The sequence below is a fragment of the Marmota marmota genome, unplaced genomic scaffold (assembly GCF_001458135.2).
Source record: "Marmota marmota marmota unplaced genomic scaffold, marMar, whole genome shotgun sequence".
Classification (NCBI taxonomy): Eukaryota; Metazoa; Chordata; class Mammalia; order Rodentia; family Sciuridae; genus Marmota; species Marmota marmota.
Window position 1 is genome coordinate 7,307,640 of NW_025999999.1, and position 20,810 is coordinate 7,328,449.

At 39.0% G+C, this 20,810-nt stretch overlaps 1 protein-coding gene and 1 long non-coding RNA gene across 6 annotated transcripts in view; one reads left to right on the plus strand and one right to left on the minus strand.

The window, feature by feature from the left end:
• Positions 1 to 20,810, plus strand: part of LOC125617977 — a 35,148-nt gene that overhangs the window by 4,075 nt on the left and 10,263 nt on the right. For 2 of the 4 annotated variants that reach the window (XR_007349127.1, XR_007349128.1), the window contains exon 2: positions 5,307 to 5,436. The exons of the other annotated variants lie outside the window; for them this stretch is intronic. This is a non-coding gene — a long non-coding RNA (uncharacterized LOC125617977). The remainder of the gene's footprint in view (positions 1 to 5,306; positions 5,437 to 20,810) is intronic. 4 annotated transcript variants of the gene reach the window in all.
• The window catches only part of Armh3 (armadillo like helical domain containing 3), a 168,320-nt gene continuing 147,510 nt past the window's right edge, over positions 1 to 20,810 (minus strand). For both annotated transcript variants that reach the window (XM_048807214.1, XM_015494694.2), the window contains 2 exons: positions 2,145 to 2,261; positions 1 to 640 (listed from right to left, as the gene is read on the minus strand). In XM_048807214.1, coding sequence (XP_048663171.1) covers positions 548 to 640; positions 2,145 to 2,261 — 210 coding nt within the window. In that variant the 3' untranslated portion in view covers positions 1 to 547. The remainder of the gene's footprint in view (positions 641 to 2,144; positions 2,262 to 20,810) is intronic.

Below are 20,810 nucleotides of genomic sequence, written 5' to 3' on the forward strand. Positions count from 1 at the left end.
GGGGGGGGGGGGGAAGTGCCCTACTCCTATCCTATCCTATCCTAAGCCTGACCTGAGGGTCCTAATGACTGGACAGAGTCCTAGCAGGGTAAGGACACAGATGTCAAACCCAGCTCAGCTCCAAGCTTAAAGGGAACAGGATATGGCTCCTGGTATGTCTGAAAGTTGATCTATTTTCAGAAGCCAAGGAAAGCCATTGGCCTTCAGGGTCCTGGCCTCTCCTGAGGCTTGCCCCATCAGCTTCTGAAAATCAGCCAGAAGTCACAACTTGTAAAGTTAATTGGAAATGTGAGGGGGTGTCCAGGGGACCCATCTAGAAGTCCCCATGTTCTTGGATGTCTCTCCTTTTGCCCACCCATTCCTCCCCAAATAAGATCATCCCTGGCTTGCCCCTGCTGTCCAAGCTTCACTGAAGTGTGGCCTTCACCAGAAGAACTCAGTATCTGTTTCTCTCCAATCTTGGAGGCAGCCCCCTCTCCCCTTGCACCCCTCCAGCTCAGGAGCCTCATGAGTAAGGGCAGTCAGTGGCTGTCAGGTGGGCATGGCCTCAGGAGATAGTGGAGAACTCCTTTAGCAGGACCTCCTGGCTGAGTGTGTGGAAGGCCAGGTTCCTCCGGACATTGGTGCTAATGGATCGAACCTGGGAAAGGGTAGGGGTAAGGTGGGAAGGCACAGAAAGAGAGAAAACAGGACATAGTCAGTTACAAACAGCAGACGGCAGTGCCTGTGGCACAGGGCTAAGGAAGTATCCACCATGCTAGCAGCGGAAAGACCTATGGAGAACTGCTGAGAGGGCCAAACTCTCTATTATGAGAGGGTTCCACAAGGAATCTAGCAGACTCTGCAAGGAGGTTCATCCATGTATATGTTTATGAGAAACAAAAGGGTGGGGGGAGGAGATAGTGTGTGTCCTGAGCCCTAAAATCTGCTTTGCTGTAGAAAAGTTAATAAAGTTGTTAGGTAGGAAACAGGAAAGAACAGCGTGGCAAACTGCAAGCAACTCAAGTTCATTAACTCCCAACTGGACCAGACTCACTTTGCATCCCTGTGCCAGAAATGCAGACAGGAGAGCTGAGTAAGGCAGAGGCTACCACCAAAGAGCCTAAAGACAGAGCTCCTCTAATTCTCCTTCACAATCTTTTTCATCTCCCAATAGTTAATTGCTGGTCCCCAGTAATTCCCCAACATGGACATAAAGACTCATCAACTACCCCATAAAAATACTCTTACTTGCTATATCCTTACACTAATGGCTTCCCTGTTCCCAACTAACTCACACCAGAGAAATCCTGAGGAGGTCATGTCAGGGTCAGATTTGGGCTGTGTTTAGCACAAGACATGATCTAAAATCTAGCACCTTCACTGTGGATGGATGTGGTGTGGGGAAGTAAAAGCTGGGCCACTGGAAGTTATACTCCTGCAGAGGGAAGTCTAAAGACATGGGAAGTAGGTACAGAGGCCTCAGTGTCCTGGTCTTAGTTCCCAGCCAGAAAGTTTATGTAAACCAAGCAGGTGGTGTGGTAGGACTATAGGGAGGCTGAATTTTTCCTGAGAGCAGCTCTGATCACAGGGCAGAAAAGGGACAATTAATAGGGAGAGATCAGTTTTGTGGAGATGATGACTGGGAGGTGGAGTAGGAGGCAGAGAAAATGCTTACTGGCTCTGGGTAGCCAAGGGTGGGGACTGTAGGAAGCTGAGTGATTGGAGAGTAGGAGTGGGTATAGGGAGTAAAAACTAGAGAACTATATTAGGAGGGCACTCAGACTAGGAACCAGTTAGGAATTTAGGAAGAAGTGAATAATTGATTCTCATTATCCTCATTAGTTGCTCTGAGGCCTTGATAAAGAGCAATGAGCCAGAACTACCACTGGGAACACACATCAAATCCCAGGCCCAGTTGGAGCTGTGCAAGGGCTGTCTCCATGGCTGCAGAGGAGGTACTGCACTGGGAATATTTTCTTCTCTCACTGCCTCCTCCTGAACTGTTTTGGTAGAGAAGTTTTATATTGGATCCCAGCAGACCCTTCTAGTCTTAGCCTGTGGCAAACTGCAGCTGTTCCCTAAATGTCCACCTACAAACAGAACCTAGTAGCTGGGAATGGGCCCCCAAGAAACATAGGCAGAGCCAGGGGCAGAGTACTCACCAGCTCTTTGAAGAAGGCAGCTTCCTTATGCTGCTCTGAGTAGCGCTCATACTGGTCCAGGCCATCCTGCAGCTTCAGTGTGAGTGTGTCATAGTTGGCTCGTACTACCTCTAGCACCTGAGGGAGGTAAAGAGCAGAGCATGGACCATGTAAATCATGGGCCTTAGCCCCACATTGCTACCTTATTGGGTTGGATTCAGTCTAGGGTGATACCTCCAAAAGACCCTGGCTCACTACTTATCATCCAGAAAAAAGCCAGGCCACAGGGAACATTACTTCCTAATCTCTTCTATTCCCCTCCTTTCCTTACCAACCTAGCCTGGCCACCAAGGATGTTTACTCTGGGTATGATAAAAGAACATGAGAAGAAGTAACAGAACTGTGAATGCCTGAGGTCACTCATATTCCTGATACTATAATTTTGCTGTCATCCTCATCCTGAAGCTTTCTCTGGCCAGATTGTCAGTGTCAGACTTTGCCAGTGTCTTCTTGCTTCTCCTTTTCTGGGAACTACATTTCTTCAGTCCTGGAATATTCCTTAGCACCAAATGCCACTTGTTTTTAATCTCTTGATGCCAACTCAGCCTTCCTACCCATTGTGTGGATGAAACTTTTGGACATCCAAGCCTTTGGGTATAGGGCATACTTTCAAGACTGAGCTATAGTTTTTTTTTTTTTTTTTTAAGAGAGATTTTTAATATTTATTTTTTAGTTCTCGGCGGCGGACACAACATCTTTGTTGGTATGCGGTGCTGAGGGTCGAACCCAGGCCGCATGCATGCCAGGCGAGCGCACTACCGCTTGAGCCACATCCCCAGCCCTATAGTTTTTGTTTTGATGAGAGATCTTTCTCTTCAACAGAAAGACGTTGTTGAATGTCAGGGGGAGGATTCAGACTTCGGCTGACTCTGGAAACCTTGGGTACCACTGGTTAAGAAGGAAAGGACTACTATAGCTAGGCCTGATGTGACTTCAACTTATAAGACCATCAAATAAAGGCAAGGTCTGGCAGGGGAGAGGCACTACATCAAGTAAGCAGAAGTGAGTTGAGCAGAAAAGAATTACCAGGAGAGGGAATGACTATTCACTTTGGTAGTTTAAGGGCACTTATCTGACCTGTAGGAAAGCCTATGACATCATGGAGAACTCCCTGCTCAGGAGGGAGCTTGAGGAGAAGAAATGAGTGATGAGGGACTGTTAGTTCTGCAGGGTGGTAGAGAATAAGCCAGAGTCAGGGTAGGTCAGAGGGATTGAGAATAGATTCCAAAGGAGTACAAAGGTACCTCTGGACTGTTCCTTTACCATTCTAAATTTGTGTTTGGTCTGACTTTACTTGGTAACAAACACTTCTGTCTGCCAAGAATTCCTGAGGACAGAGATGAGCTAGAGAGCACTGGTAAAACTTGTGTCCCTAAGGGAGAGTTCTCTGAGTTTCAGTTCAGAAGGAAGGGATAGCTAGGGCACAGCTCTGGCCCAGTTTTCTTCCTTCCAGACATTCTCAGCTCCATAAAATAATTTTGTTGGCTCTTTCCCACAGACCCTAAGACAAGCTGGTTCCTTTGCTTCTAATTCCAATTGTCAGCTCTGTAGGTAGGTAGACCACAGCCCAGCAAGAGCAGTCACAAAATAATCCAGTCTTACCAAGAACATGGGCTATATACTTGAGCCAGAGTCTTGGCTCAGAAGTGAATGGCTCAAACCCACACTCAAACCCACAAAAAGGCAAAATTTTCTCCAAGATGGAAACATCCCCAAGGAACCAAGCAAAATAAAGTAATACATGTTTTCCTAAGTCCTGAAACATGGGCAGCCTCAGCAATGCCTATGACCCAGCAACCTGGGCTTGGCTTTCCTTAAAAAGGTGTCAGGTACTAAAAGACAAAAACCACGTCAAAGCCAATTTCTGAGAAAAAGGTGCAGTATGTTAAGAGATGTCTCTACCTTCTAACTATGCCCCAAGAGTCTAAGGCCTCCAAGACTCCCTTGATCACCTAGACATTCTCCTCTTGCCAGAGAAGAATGGAATGTCTAAGGTCTTACTTAACAGGGAATTTTCCTTTCTCAGTAAGGCGGGCTTTTCAAAGTATAGCCTAGTACAGTTTGTTACAGGAAGTTCAAAGCAGAAAAGGCTCCTGAGCTACTAGCTCCTTAGAAGGAAACCAGAAGCCTGGCTGGATCATTACGCAGTGCATGATTACGGCTCCACTCTTATCTGGATATTGCCCAGTGCTGCCTCCTCCTTCCCTGGTCTTTCTTTCTCTTTTACCTAGCAAAAAGTTGTCCATCAGCTCATCTAGACTCTACCGTCTCCTGCCCTCATCACCTCTCAATTACTTGCAAGAGAACACACTCTAAGCTCAGGTCTGGGCCTCAACTCATTCAGCACTTCAGAGCACTTGCCAAGTCTGGGATTTTGCTTTCTGGAGTAAAAGACTTTAGGAACATGTGCCATTTGAGCTTCAACACTGGCTTGGGGTGTGGCAAGAGCAATTTCTCAGATTGTGTTTAAAGGCTTTAGGCTTTATTGGGCCCGGTGGTGCATTCCTGTAATTCTAGCAACTTGGAAGGCTGAGGGCCTAAGCAACTTAGCCAGACCCTGTCTGAAAAATAAAAAAATAAAAAGGGTAGGGGCAGTAGCTCAGTGGTAAAGCACTCCTGGGTTCAATCCCTAGGGGGAAAAAGAAAAAGACCTTAGACTTTACCCTAATTTACAGCCTTGGGATCTGGCTTCCTGGTAACTCCAATTGCCCCTATCAGGTTGAGATCCCTTCCCAATTCATCAGGTAACAGTCTAGTCCCCAAGCACATACAAACCCTCTTTCATCAGTTGTTGGGCTTGTGGGATTCCTAGAACTAGGCCCACTACCTTAGCTCAAATAGCTTCAAAGTCAGAAATCACCTACAAGACATAATCTTTAAGGAACCCTTACACTACTTATGACCCTTAGTAGACAGGAACTTGGGTCCTGGTAAGAGCCTGATAGAAAAATAACTTACTTGAGCCAAGAATGGTAGCACATGCCTGTAATTTTAGCAATTTGGGAGGCTGAGGCAGAAGGATCAAGGCCAGCCTTAGCAATTTAGTGAGACCCTGTCTCAAAATTTAAAAAAAGGACTGGGGATGTGGTTCAGTAGTGAAGCATCTCTGGGTTCTATCTCCAGGACCAAGAAAAGAGAGAAGAAAGAGAAAGGAAGGAAACAAACTGAATTGGAGTTCCACTCTATGTGTATATGTGCTACTGGGGGTTGAATCCAAGGCCTTGTACATGCTTGGCAAGCACTTATTAACCAGGTAAATTTATGTAATTTTCTTTATTTTTTTGAGTTTCAGTTTTTATATCTGTAAAAGGGGATAGCACTACCTTAAAAGAATGATGTAAAGATGAATGAGATAAGGATTGTCCAATGGCTGGCACATAATGAATAGTCAATAAGTGGTTCTAATTTTATAATTACTAATGGTGTTTGGAAGTTCTGATTGTCTCCAGATAGTTCTAATCATAAGCCAAGAGCTAGGGTTTCACACATCTTCACTTAGCCAATGGCAGATTCTGGTGAAGCGGAAACATTTCTATTTGATGTGAAAAGAAGCCTGCAATAAGGACCACACTGTCCTAAGTATAACTAACAATGCATGAGCTGGAAGACAGAGTGCCCAGTATGCAATACTAACCTTTACAACTTTGGTAGTGCACAGGACTACAGGTTAAAGAAAAATGAGCAAAGAGGCTCCTAAAGACTCAACTTTACATGATACAGACTGTGAGGCTCTTGGCCACATCAGGATTAAGATATCATCAATGATGTAAAGTAGATGATATTCCAGTGCATTAGGTTAGTTCAAAATTGTTGACGAGGTTTAAGACACATGTACTCCTTGGGGCTGTGGTTGTAGCTCAGTGGTAGAGTGTTTGCCTCACATGTGTGAGGTACTGTATTTGATCCTCAGCACTACATACAAATAAAAAATAAAATACAGGTATTGGGAAGGGAGAGGGCATAGGGGTAGGAAAGATGGTGGAATGAGATGGACATCATTGCCCTAAGTATATGTATGAAGACATGAATGGTGTGACTCTACTTTGTGTACAACAGGAAATATGAAAAATTGTGCTCTGTATGTGTACTATGAATTGAAATGCATTCTGCTGTCATGTATAACAAATTAGAATAAATAAATAAACTTAATAAAGGTAGTGTGTTCACCTACAACTAAAAAACATTAAAAAAAAAAAAAGACACACTCCTTTCCCTGAGAACATTCAATATGCATTCTTTAGACTGTTCAGTATCCAATGTATCAATGCTCTAGCACCAGGCTCTATCCTCAGTCCTTTAAAAAAAAAAAAAAAATATATATATATATAGGCACAATATCTCTATTTTTTATTTTTAGATGGTGCTTGGGGTTGAACCCAGTGCCTCACGCATGCTAGGCAAATGCTCTGCCTCTGAGCCACAACCCCAGCCTTCCCTCAGTCCTTTTTTTACATTTTATTTTGTCACAGGGTCTCACTAAATTGCCCAATCTGACCTCAAACTTGCAATCTTCCTGACTTAGCCTCCTGAATATCTGGGATTATGGGTATCTGCCACCAGGCCCACCCCACTACCTCCTGCCTTTTTTTCCCCCCAAAGTAGGACCTTTGAAACAGGAAATATCTTCTAGCCTGAAGACAGCCACAAACAAGAATTCCCAAGTTGAAAAGTTTCTGGTGATGGCTATCCAGTCTTGATGCCAGAAGGCTTTGCTCTGGGCCTGAAAAACTGCTCATTCTCAAATCTACTGGCCTGAATTCCCAGCAGAGAAGGACAACTAAGTAATAGGATGTGTCCTATCAGCAAACTTGTTTTCATTATCTTCTCTCAATTTAAACTGATGTCTAAAGTATGACTTATTTCTCAATCAGGGCAACATGTATGGTCTGCCCTAGAAGCCAGACTGCCAAATAAAGATGAGCCCATGAATAGCAACAGAAAGACTTCCTTTTTAGAATAGGAAATACACATAGGCCAGGAAGATGGCAGTGGAGGTAATGAAAAGAGACTATCAGATCAGAAATCTAGATTCAAACTTGACCTGACTTTTAGTCCTTAACTATGAAAAAGTCATAATATTTTCTTATAATATTTTAAAGATTAGAGATAATATATAAAAATAAATGTAAAAATATAAATGATAGGATCTAATACATAGAAGGTGCCAAGTGAATAAAGGCAATTAAGAAGAAAACAAAAGAACAGGAAAAAGAAAAAAGAAAAATGGAAATAGAAAGTATGTGATACATTCAAATAAGATGAATCAGCTGGTTAAATGGTGGCCAGAAGAACCTTAATTTTCCTAGCATGTAAGGAAAGTGACATGGAAGGCAGCCACACTTTTTTATGCCAAAGTGTTACCATAGGGACAGAACAACAGAAATAATAGTTCCAGAAGGAACCTTTGAAATTGCATACTAGTTCATGGCCCTCATTTCACAGAAGAAGAAATAGATGTCTAGAAATATTACAAATTTCCCAAAGTCACAAAACAGGATTAGACAACCAGTTCAGTGTCCTATTTGTATTAGCAGGCTAGTCTAATCTGGAACATGTTCTGGGACATGTTCTTGGATTTACAGATTAAAGGTGTTCTTTAGAGGAGGCTGGGGTTGTAACTCAGTGGTAGAGAGCTTGCCTAGCATGTGTGAGGCACTGGGTTCGAACCTCAGCACCACATATAAATAAAATAAAAGGCACATTGACAACTTAAAAAAAAAAAGGTGTTTTTCAGAGACCAAAGATTCAAGGAATTCAAACTCACTCCTTTTAAGAAATAGGAAGTCTAAATCTGTGGAGAGCTGGGAAGAAGGCCTGGTTTCATGTTTGAGCTTTAATGATAACTAGGCTCCTCAGAGTTCTAGGACTTGTTAATTTCTGCCAGTAGCCACTGAAGATCCACTCAACCCTGTTGATAGTTGGTATAGTTTAAAACTCATAATTAGCAAAATCTGATTTGGGTTGCTATTTTTTTTTCAAATATTTTTTAGTTGTTGATGGACCTTTATTTTATGTATTTGTATGTGATGCTGAGAATCAAACGCCTTATCGCATGGTAGGCAAGCGCTCTACCACTGAACCACAACCTCAGCCCTTGGGTTGCTATCTTAATTATGCAATTCTCATTTATGTTTTATTTTTATGTTTTGCAGTGCTGGGGATTGAACACAGGGCCGGGTACATGCCAGGGAAGTACTCTATCACTGAGCTGTACCCCCAGTCCTTTTTTTTTTTTTTTTAATTTAAATCAACTCTGAAACCTTAAACAAGAACATTATCATGTGTAAGTCTGAATCATGCCCTTGCTTCACTTAATTTAGCCTCCCAAGTAAGTAGCTGCAGGTAGTTTTTGTGGTAAATGCACTGGGGTTTTCTTATCATCTGCAGAGGAATAATATAACAAGTCAAATATACCCCTCTCTCTTACTGAGGAATGAACCCAGACACTCTGCACATACTAGGTAAGCAATCTATCATTGAGCTTCTTCCTCAGCCCTTTTTAAAATTTTATTTTGAAATAAGGTTTCACTAAATTACCAAGGTTGGCCTTCAATTTGCAAATCTTCCTACCTCAGCCTCCCAAAGAGCTGAAATTATAGGCATGTGCAACCACACCCAGCACAATATTCATTTAGAAGCATGAAATTCAAGGGTCATAAATCTTCAGTTGGGCTTTTGGGGCCGCAGCCATCCTGGACTTCATACTTGGGGTAAGTGTTAAAAGGATTTAATAAATTCCTTCTATAATGAATGCTCATACTTCAAGGCTAAACTTCTATTCTCCCAAAGAGACTGTAATCATTCTGTTCTACTTCCATGTAGTTCTGTTTGAATCCTGTCAAACATAATCAAAGAAAAATTTATGTCTGGATGGTATGACACAGGGCTGGGGTTATAGCTCAGTTGGTAGTATGCTTGCCTTGCATGCACAAGGCCATGGGTTCAATCCCCAGCACCATGCACACAAGCGCGCGCGCACACACAAGACATGTATGGTTTGACACAGATATAAGAGGGAATTAGGAGGAATAAAAGATAAAAAGGCTTTTTAGAAAATTTTCATGATAAACTTTGACTATCTCTCCCACTGAAGATGGATCAACTCTGAAACCTTAAACAAGAATATTATCATGTGTAAGTCTGGATCATGCCCTTGCTTCTCTCTCCCATCAGTTAAAAAGGGCCAAGCAGATATTGCATGTTCTACAAGTTGATGATAGAGACATAATGAAAAAATTTAGTCTAAGGCAGAGGAAATGTCTTTCCTCATGATGGTTCAGGATTTTGGATGCACCTATCCTGGCACCCATAGAACCAAAGTCTGGATATTCAGATTTGCTCTCTAGCACACCCCTAAAAAATATTCACTGTTCTGACCTCTTGGTCATATCATAATGTCCCATCCCTAAAAGAAACAGTGCCGAGTGCACAGTAGGTCTTCATAAATGGTCAGTGGCTTATCCACTGGCCTGCACCCAAATAGACTGCTATAAAGAAGAAGAAGGTCTAAGTAGCTACAGGTAGTTTTTGTGGTAAATGCACTGGGGTTTTCTTATCATCTGCAGAGAAATAATATAACAAGTCAAATATACCTACCATTTCTTAGCAAGGAAAGATAAAGCCTTTCTTCTTTTAATACCCAGTAAACTTCCTCCAACTTAAAGGAAGTTACCTTTTCCTATAAAAATGAGAATGACCTACTTAGGCAATCATTGCTTAACTTCCTTCTCTGGATTTGTTATAAGGCTGAAATAATCTATACTTTGACAAGAGACTGAAAGAAAAATAGAAGGTCCAATCTTTCATTTCCTTTGAAAATACTTAATTTAGCCTCCCACCCTTCCTTTACTTTCCTAAATCCAGACCTTCCCCAGACTGTTAATATTTCCCAATGAAGAGAGCTCTGTTTTCTCACAGAAAGCACAAAAGGTCTGTATTAACCTTGTAATTTCACCAGCCTAAGGACAGCCTCTCAGTGGCATGATCACAACTAAGTTAAGTGGTAGCCAGGTGCTGGACAGCTTGGAAGAGGAATTCTGATCAGAGAAAAGCAAAAACCGATTGTTTTTCCATAATCCATACTTACTGTTCTAAATTCAGGACTATAGCTAGATAAGAAGCACTGTAAAGACATTATGTAAGCAAGACCCTAGCTGTTGGGTCTACTTGTACCTGGGTGCCAAAAAAAGTTTTATCCAATAGCTAGTATTTCCAAAACAACATAGTGGTTAAGAGTATGGATGGAGCTGGATGTGGTGGCACATGCCTATAATCCCAATGATTTGTGAGGCTGAGGCAGGAGGATTGCAAGTTTGAGGTCAGCCTGCACAATTTAATGAGACCCTCAATAACTTAGTGAAACCCTGCCTCAAAATACAAAATAAAAAGAACTAGTAATGTAGCTCAGTGGTGGAGTACCCCTGAGTTCAATCCCCAGTAAAAGAAAGAAAGAAAGGGCTGGGGTTATGGCTTAGTGGTAGAGTGCTTGCCTAGTATGCATGAGGCATTGGGTTCGATCCTCAGAACCACATAAATGTAAAATAAAGATATTGTGTCCAACTAAAACTAAAAAATAAATATTAAAAAAAAAGAGAGGGAGGGGGGTAGAGGGAGGAAGAAAAGAGTACAGCTTAAGAGCTATTCTTCCTGGACTCATATCCCATCTTCATCATTTACCAGCTGAGGGAGCCTGTTTCTTGATCTTTAAAATGGGCATAACAATATGTTAAACATATAGAGCTAGTTCTGAGGACTAAATAAGCAACGAATACGAGGTGCCAAGTGTAGTGCCTGATACACAGAAAGTGTTTAAGAACTGTAGCTGTTACTATTATTATTTTCTTTCACCCTGATATGACCCTATGACTATTTTTTAGGACTTGAAATTGGGAAAACTGGCCTGTTTTCATAGCTTCTCTGCTAACTCCTGCCATAAACAAGCAAGCTCTCCCATCTCCCCTATTTTTCTGGAAGATATCTATATCCTACAGGCTTTCTATGGAGGAATTTACTTTGGAGAAAAGAACATAACTGCCCTAGAGCTTGTGCACTAGCAGGTGTAGGCAGGTATAGTGGCAGACTCTCTTCTGGAGAAACAAACATTCTACTACTACTACTACTACTACTACTACTACTACTGATTTCCTCACTGAAATTTGTCATAGTTAGATGCTTATCACCCTAAAGGAAGTGACCCAGTGTTACATTATAGATTTTTTATAATACCTAATAGAGTCCTAAGAAATAGTAAACACTTAACATTGTGGACTAATTTAGTAACACAGGGTCAACCAAAAAGGAAAGGAATCTCTCATAAAGGTCACATGGTAAGATTAGAAATAGACCTTGACAGTCTAACACTAAGCACTGTCTTAGCACCCTGATAGGTCTCTAAAGCACTCAAGAGTCAATACTGCCTTTATGAAGCAATATAAATCACCATGAATAGGGTGACTGAAGAATCAAGATAAAAAACCATGAATAGACACACAAAACACATAAACACATACAGGGGCACCAACAGCACTACACATGGTTTGCAAGTCAGCAGCATAACCAAACAGTGAATGAGCACAGAGGTTGAAACAGTGTCACAATTTTTAAGACAGAGACAATTAAGGAAGCCAGATGTCTTTTGTCTCCTACTTCTTCCACTTTCTGGGAGCTAAATCTAAGTACAAAATTCTCCACTAATATAGCAGAACCTTTGAGACAGCTGCTGTAAGGACTACCAGACCCAATCACCTGAAAGGCAGATCATTTGGGCTCAATACTGACACTAGGAAAAAAAAAAAAAAAGTCCCGTAGAAAGGATGAACAAAAGATGGGAAAGAATATCATTTTACTTCCCTAATATACAAACTATAGGTTTACTTCCTCAGAAATGTTTTGATGCATCCTGAAATGCCCTTCTGCAGTGGGTTCAATTTAGAGACAAATTTTAACTACTTAAATTCACCTTATCTTTAATATCTATGCAGTATATTCATTAGCTAACTGTCCAAAACAATCTAAGCAGACACACATAGTGATCTCTCAGCACACAAGTTCAAAGTCTTGCTAAGCTATTTTTAGTACCTGTTCAGCATAGCAAACAAAAGATTCGCACCTCAGAAGACAAGAAGAAACAATCAGATCTATGAGCTCCAAGTGAAACTAGTACTCAGGGGAGACTATTAACTTCCTTTAGATGCTGTCTGTTTATACTCTTATACTGGACAATGCTTGGTCCATGTCCTCATGGACAGTGAGTATTGGCACATGCCTCTAATCCCAGTGACTTGGGAGGCTGAGACAGGTGGGTAATGAGTTTGAGTCCAGCCTGAGCAACTTAGTGTGCCCCTAAGTAACTTAGTAACCCTGTTTTAAAATAAAAAATAATAAGGGCTGGGGTTATAACTCAGTAAGAAAGTGCCCCTGAATTCAGTCCCAAGTGCCAAAAAAAAGAAAAAAGTGACAGTTGAAAGGACAAAATAGTAGAGACTATGTTGCAAAAAAAAAAAAAAAAACCAAAAAACAAAAAACATTCATGCTCACATATATATGTGGGTGTTTTTTTTGTGTGTGTGTGTGTACTGGGGGTTAACTCAGTGACCCGGGGTGCTCTACCATCAAGCTACATACCTGGCCAATTTTATTATTATTTATTTTGAGATAGGGTCTTGTTAGCTGCTGAGGCTGGCCTTGAACTTGCAATCCTCCCAACTCAGTCTCTGGAATCAGTGGGATTACAAGTATATGCCACTGTGCCTGGTGCTCTCCTTGTGTTTGCAAAGACTGGAGGGTCAAGCTTTTAAAAATAATCAGTGTTAAGGCTGGAACTTGGGTCCAATAATAGAAGGGAAAAATGGGAAAAGGAAATATCTTTCAGTGAATTACCTTTTAAAAGATATAAAAATAGCTGGGTGTGGTGATACACACCTATAACTTCAGGCTACTCAGAGGCAGGATAACTACAAGTTCAAGGTCTCCCTGGGTAATTTAGTGAGGTCACATCTCACTACTGTGTGTGCATTTGTGTGTGTGTGTGTGTGTGTGTGTGTAGAGTTTCTAATATACATTCAAGACTTTCTCTAGTAGAAACTAGAAAAAGAAGAAAGAAGAAAGAGAATGAAGTAGGAAAAGACAAAATAAATAGTTAATGCAAGGGAGAGTTCTCTAAAAGTGTATGGAATTTTTAAAAATTCAGCTGGGTAATTCAGGGAATATTGTAATACTTTAAAGTAGTTTAGGAGTTCCACTTCAGTCATGCTGGAGTAACTGAGAACTGGAAATGAACCAACTGTTTTTAGACACTGGATAGCAGACAGTACAGGACAGGACAGGAATTCTGAGAAAAAGAAAACAAGGCAAGCATGAAGTTCTGGCTGGGCTAAAGAGGTGTATGACTTTGGAGAGAGAAAGGAAGCTGAAATCTGTGACATAGATCATAAGAGAGGAAGGAGATAGAGAAAAAGCTTCTAAATTTTGCATACTGTTTCTCTTGGAACCATTGGTAAATAATGACTATATACATGTAGAGTCTAATTCAATCAGGTCAGACCAAAAAAGTTTTTAAAAAATTTTAAAAAGACTGAAGGTCTATAAGCTGAACAATTCTCAGAGTTCATAAAGGACTGGGAGATACCTGAATTGTGACCATCCAGAGTGGAGAGCACTTGACTAGGGAATCAAAAGAGACACCATGGTACAATAATTGCCCAGCATGTAATGTATGAGACCCTGGTTTAATCAATCCTTAGCTCAATAATAAACACAAACAAATAAATCGAGAGAGAGAGAGAGAGAGAGAGAGAGAGAGATAGATAGATACACACAAGACCAATCACATCTTAGTAGTAGCACTAAACTAGCCCTATGGCAAAGGCTACTCTAAACTTACCCAAATGAAGATTAAGAAGTTTTGAAAGGATTATGCTGTTCCACAAACAACTGAGCTGCTTTCCAAGGTAAAGTCCAACACTATTTGAAGAAAGACAACAAAATCTAACACTTAACTACATAACAATTACAAAGTTCAGTATCCAATAAAAAAATTACCAGATATATCAAGAAGCAGAAAAATGTGATATATAACCAAGAGAAACATCAGTCAATAGAAGCAAACTCAGAAATGAGAGAGACGATGGAATTACCAACAAGAACATTTTTTAAAGAGTTATCATAAAAATGTCCAAGTATTTACAGAAAACCATTAACATAATGAAGAGTAAAATGGTAGATAAAAGGCACATATCATAAAATTGACGAAAACCAGATTTAAAGAGAAAATATTAAATGCAGCTAGAGGAACATTATATACAGAGGAACAAAATGAGAATTCACATTTCTTGACAGGAAGTATGCAAGCCAGAAAACAATGAAATGATATCCAATAAAACTGTTAACTTAGAATTCAGCAAAAAATATCCATCAGATAGCTGAGTTAATGGTACATGTCTGTAATCAATCCCAGTAACTTGAGAGGCTGAGGCAGGAGGACTCCAAGTTCAAAGCCAGCTTCAGGAACTTAGCAAGGCCTTCAGCAACTTATAAATTGAAGAGCTTTCTACTGTCATGTATAACTGATTAGAGCTAATAATAGTAATAATAATAATAAAAGGAACATTCATAAGTTTTAAACAACAACAACAAAAAATTAAAAAATTAAAAGGACTGGAAATGTAGCTCAGGGGTAAAGCACCAATGGTTCAATTCCTGGTACCAAACACACAAACAAACAAATCCATCAGAAAGGAGGATGAAATGCAGACCTTTTCAAACACTCCAAGAGAATGTGTTGCCAATGGTCCCTGCACTACAGAGAGGTTAAAAAAAGTTCTTCTGGCAGAAGAAAAATTATATTATCTAGATCTATAAGCAGGAGCTAAAGCACTAGAAATGATAAATATATGGGTAAATAGTAAAAACAAGAAAAAAGACAATTGATATTTTAAAACAAAAAAGAATAACAATGTATTGTGAAATTTACCAAATTCATAGAAGAAAAATATATGACAATAACATAAGGGGGGAAATGGAAATATACTACTGCAAGGTTATTACATGTTATAAAAGCATATAACATTAGTTTGAATTGACAAAACAAAAAGTTGGTTCTTTGAAAAAAATGAATAAAATTGATAAACCCTTAGCCATGCTAACAAAGAGAAGGAGAGAGAAAACTCAAATTACTGACATCCATGATGAAAAAGAAATTATCACAACAGACTCTACAGAAATACAGAAGATAATTAGAAATTATTTTGAAAATTTGTACTCCAATAAAATAGAAAATATTGAAGACATCAACGAATTTCTAGTTGTATGATTTGCCCAAATTGAACCAGGATGAACTCAAGTTAAACAGATCAATTTCAAGCAATGAAATAGAAGATACAATCAGAAGCCTACCAACCAAGAAAAGCCAAAGACCAGATGGATACACAGCTGAGTTCTAAAAGACCTTCAAAGCAGAACTAATACCAATACTCCTCAAATTATTTCATGAAATAGAAAAAGAGGAAAACTTCCAAACTTATTTTATGAGACCAATCTCACCCTGATTCCAAAACCAGGCAAAAACACATCAAAGAATGAAAACTTCAGACCAATATCTTTAATGAACATAGATACAAAAATTCTCAATAAAATTCTGGCAAATCAAATTCAAAAACATATAAAAAAGATAGTGCACCACCATCAAGTGGGGTTCATCCCAGGGACACAAGGTTGGTTCAACATGTGGAAATAAATAAATGTAATTCATCACATCAATAGACTTAAAGATAAGAATCAACATAATTCTAAATGGAGAAAAATTAAAAGCATTCCCTCTAAAAACTGGAACAAGACAGGGATGTCCTCTTTCATCACTTCTATTTAACACAGTCCTTGAAACTCTAGCCAGAGCAATTAGAAGAAAGAAATTAAAGGGACACGGATAGAAAAAGAAGAACTCAAACTATCACTATTTGCCAACAATATGATTCTATACCTAGAAGATCCAAAAATTTCCACCAGAAAACTTCTAGAGCTAATAAATAAATTCAGCAAAGTAGCAGGATATAAAATCAACACCCATAAATCAAAGGCATTTCTGTACATCAGTGATAAATCCTCTAAAAGAGAAAGTAGGAAAACTACCCCATTTATGATAGCCTCAAAAAATATATATACTTAGGAATCAACTTAATGAAAAAGGTGAAAGTCCTCTACAATGAAACTATGGAACACTAAAGAAAGAAATTCAAGAAGATCTTAGAAGATGGAAAGATCTCCCTTGTCCTTGAATAGGCAAAATTAATATTGTCAAAATGACCATACTATCATAATCACTGTACAGATTTAATGCAATTCCAATCAAAATCCCAATGACATTCCTCATAGAAAAAGAAAAAGCAGTCATGAAATTCATCTGGAAAAATAAGAGACCCAGAATAGCTAAAGCAATCCTTAGCAAGAAGAGTGAAGCAGGTGGCATCACTATACCAGACCTTAAACTATACTACAGAGCTATAGTAACAAAAACAGCATGGTATTGGCACCAAAATAGACTTGTAGACCAATGGTACAGTATAGAAGACGCAGACACAAACCCACATAAATACAGTTATTTTATATTAGACAAAGGCGCCAAAAACATATATTGGAGAAAAGATAGCCTCTTCAACAAATGGTGCTGGGAATACTGGAAATCTATATGCAACAAAATGAAATCCATATGCACAAAACTCAACTTAAAGTGGATCAAGGACCTAGGAATTAAACCAGAGACCCTGCACCTAATAGAAGAAAAAGTAGACCCAAATCTCCATCATGTCGGATTAGGCCTGACTTCCTTAATAAGATTCCTATAGTATAAGAAATAAAATCAAGAATTAATAAATGGGATGGATTCAAACTAAAAAGCTTCTCAGCAAAAGAAACAATCAGTGAGATGAATAGAGAGTCTAAAGATTGGGAGCAAATTTTTACTACACGCACATCAGATAGAGCTCTAATCTCTAGGATATATAAAGAACTCAATGGGCTGGGGATGTGGCTCAAGCGGTAGCACATTTGCCTGGCATGCATGCCGCCTGGGGTTCGATCCTCAGCACCACATACAAAAAAAAAAAAAAAAAAACACAAACAAACAAAGATGTTGTGTCCACTGAAAACTAAAAAAAATAAATATTAAAAAAAAAATTCTCTCTCTCTCCCTCTCTCTTAAAAAAAAAAAGAACTCAAAAATCTTAACACCATAAATAAAAAGCAAAAAAACAAAAAAAACAATCAATAAATGGGCCAAGAAACTGAACAGAAATTTCTCAGAAGATGATATACAATCAATCAACAAATATATGAAAAAATGTTCAGCATCTCTAGCAATTAGAGAAATGCAAATCAAAACTACTCTGAGATTTCATCTACAGCCAGAATGGTAGCTATTAAGAATTTGAAAAAGGAATGTGGATATATGTAGCTAAGTGGTAGAATGCTTACCTAGCATGTGCAAGGCCATGAGTCCAATTCCTAGTACTGAAGAAAAAAAAAATATATTCTATACCCTAGAGGAGTCACTAAAAAAAATAAAATAAAGGAGGATAGCTAAAAAAATAGAGTAGAGCTGGGTGTGGTGGCACACACCTGAAATCCCAACAGCTCCAGAAGCTGAGGCAGGAGGATCGCAAGTTCAAAGCTAGCCTCAGCAATTTAGCAAGGCCCTAAACAACTCAGTGAGACCCTGTCTCAAAGTAAAATATAAAAAAGGGTTGGGGATGTGGCTCAGTGGTTAAGCACTGCTGGGTTCAATCTCCGATACCAAAAAATAAATAAATAAAATAAAATAAAAATAAAGTGGACATAAAATGGAATCATTAAAAAAAAAAAACCCACAACAAAACAATAAGAAATACCGGAGAAATAGTGAAAAGCAGATAGGTCAATTTTAACTCAGCTATATTGTAAATAAATTAAATATAACACTCCAATTAAAAAGCAAAGATTGTCAGACTGAATTAATAAAATCAAGACTCTATCCACCACCACCCCCCTTTTTGATACTGGGTATTTAACCCATGGCTGATCTATCACTGAACTACATCTGCAGCCTTTTTATTTTTTATTTTGAGAGAGAGTCTCTCTAAGTTGCTGAGGTTGGATTAGAACCTGTGATCCTCTTGCTTCAGCCTCCCAAATCAAGACATTACTATCAGCTGTCTAAAAGTAATCCACTAAAATAAACCAAATTAGTACATCTAAAATATAAACATACAAGTTGAAACTAAAAATATGTAAAAAGAATCACAGTACCACACCATGTATGACCACAAGAATGAGAACCTAAATAGAATAAGTTATACTCTATGTATGTATATTCTGCCAAAATACATTCTACTATTATACATGATAGTATATCATGTATAACTAAAAACCAAGCCAAAAAAAAAAGATATGGTATACAAATACTAATTAAAAGACAGGAGGAGGGGTTGGGGATATAGCTTGGTAGATATAGTTCTGTGGCAGAGTATATGCCTAGCATGCTCATTAAACCCTGGGTTTAATCCCCATTACTGCAACAACAACAATAAAAACAAAAAAGGAAGTAAAATTGCTATATCAATTTCTGACAAAGACGACTTAAAATAAGGAACAGGTTGGGTGTGGTGGCACATGCCTGTAATCTCAATAGCTCGGGAGGCTGAGACAGGAGGATCAAGGGTTCAAAACCAGCCTCAGCAACAGGGAGGCACTAAGTAACTAAGTGAGACCCTGTCTCTAATAAAATACTAAAAAACTGGGCTGGGGATATGGCTCAGTGTTTGAGTGTCCCCTGAGTTCAATCCCTGGTACACTCCCCTAAAAAAAAAAAAAAAAGTTACAGTGTCAGGCATAAAGAATAAAATTTATCAATAACTGGGTCAATTCATTATGCAGACATAACAAGCCAATATGTATCTGTACCTTATATTTATGTGAGCTTCAGAACTCTGAATGAAGCAAAACTGACAGGCCAAAAGAAGAAAAAGAAAAATCTACAATTATAGTTGAAAGTTTCAATACTACTCTCAGTAACTGATAGGACAAGCAGACAGAAAGTCAGTAGAGAGATTTAAACACTATCAACCCAACTTGACCTAAAAGGTATTTATAGAAACTCTACTCAACAATAGCAGAATACATATTTTTCAAGTACACATAGAACATTCAACCAGAAGATTCTACGTGGAACCAGAACCAAATCTCAATAAGTTTTCTAAAAATTGGAATCACATCAAGGTCTGACCACCAGGGAATTCAATAAATCAGTAACAGAGAGGTGTGATGACACACAACTGTAATCCCAACAGCTTGAGAGATTGAGGCAGGAGAATCCCAAGTTCAAAGCCAGTTTCAGCAACTTAGTGGGGCCCTAAGCAACTCAGTGAGACCCTGTCTCACAATAAAAAATAAAAAGGGCTAAGATACAGCTTAGTGGTAAAGTGCCTCTCTGTTCAATCCCTAATACCAATAACAAAACAAAACAAAACAAAAAAGAAATCAGTAAGAGAAATATATCTGGAAAATCCCCAAACAATGGAAATAAACAATGCATTTCTAAATATCACAAGAGAAATCAAAACATATTTTGAACTGAATGAAAATGAAAACAAAACATATTAAAACTTATGTGATGGGTTGGGGCTGTGGCTCAGCGGTAGAGCACTTGCCTAGCAGGTGCAACGCCCTGGGTTCGATCCTCAGCATCACATAAAAATAAATAAATAAAGGTATTATGTCCAACTACAACTTAAAAAAATAAACATTAAACAAATTAAAAAAAAACTATATGATGCTATTAACATGGGAAATTCACAGCACTAAATTTTTATATTAGAAAATCGGAAAGATCTCAAATCAATGACCTAAATTTTTACTTTAAGAACTTAGAAAAAGGCAGGCATGGTAGCACACACATTTAATCCCAGCAAATCAGGTAGTTTAGGCAGAAAGATCACAAATTAGAGGCCAGCCTTGGCAACTTAGTGAAACCCTGTCTCAAAATAAAATAATTAAATAGGGCTGAAGATGTAGCTCAGTGGGTTAAGCACCCTTGGGTTCAATTTTCAGCATACACACACACACACACACACACACACAAAGGTTTGGTTTTTGAAAGACATCATGAAGAAAATGCAAATGGGAGCTCTTGATCTGGAGAACATATCTGCAATACAATATATACAGCAAAGAACTTGTATCCACAATACACAAAAACTCATGAATGACAAAAAAAAAATCAAATTTCAAAAATAGGCAAATGGTTTGGACACTTCAGATAATCTATGTGTTCAAAAGAAGATATATAATGGCCGTATGTATGAAAAGCTGCTTATGGTACCAGCCATCATGCCAATTAAAACTAATAATAGCTGGGAGCTGACGTGCATGCCTGTAATCCCAGAGGTTTGGGAGGCTGAGGCAGGAGGATACTCGGGTTCAAAGACAGCCTCCATGGGCTGGGGATGTGGCTCGAGCAGTAGCGTGCTTGCCTGGCATGCGTGCGGCCCGGGTTCGATCCTCAGCACCACATACCAAAAAAGATGTTGTGTCCGCCGAGAATTGAAAAATAAAATATTAAAAAATTCCAAAAAAAAAAATGACAGCCTCCAGCAATTTAGT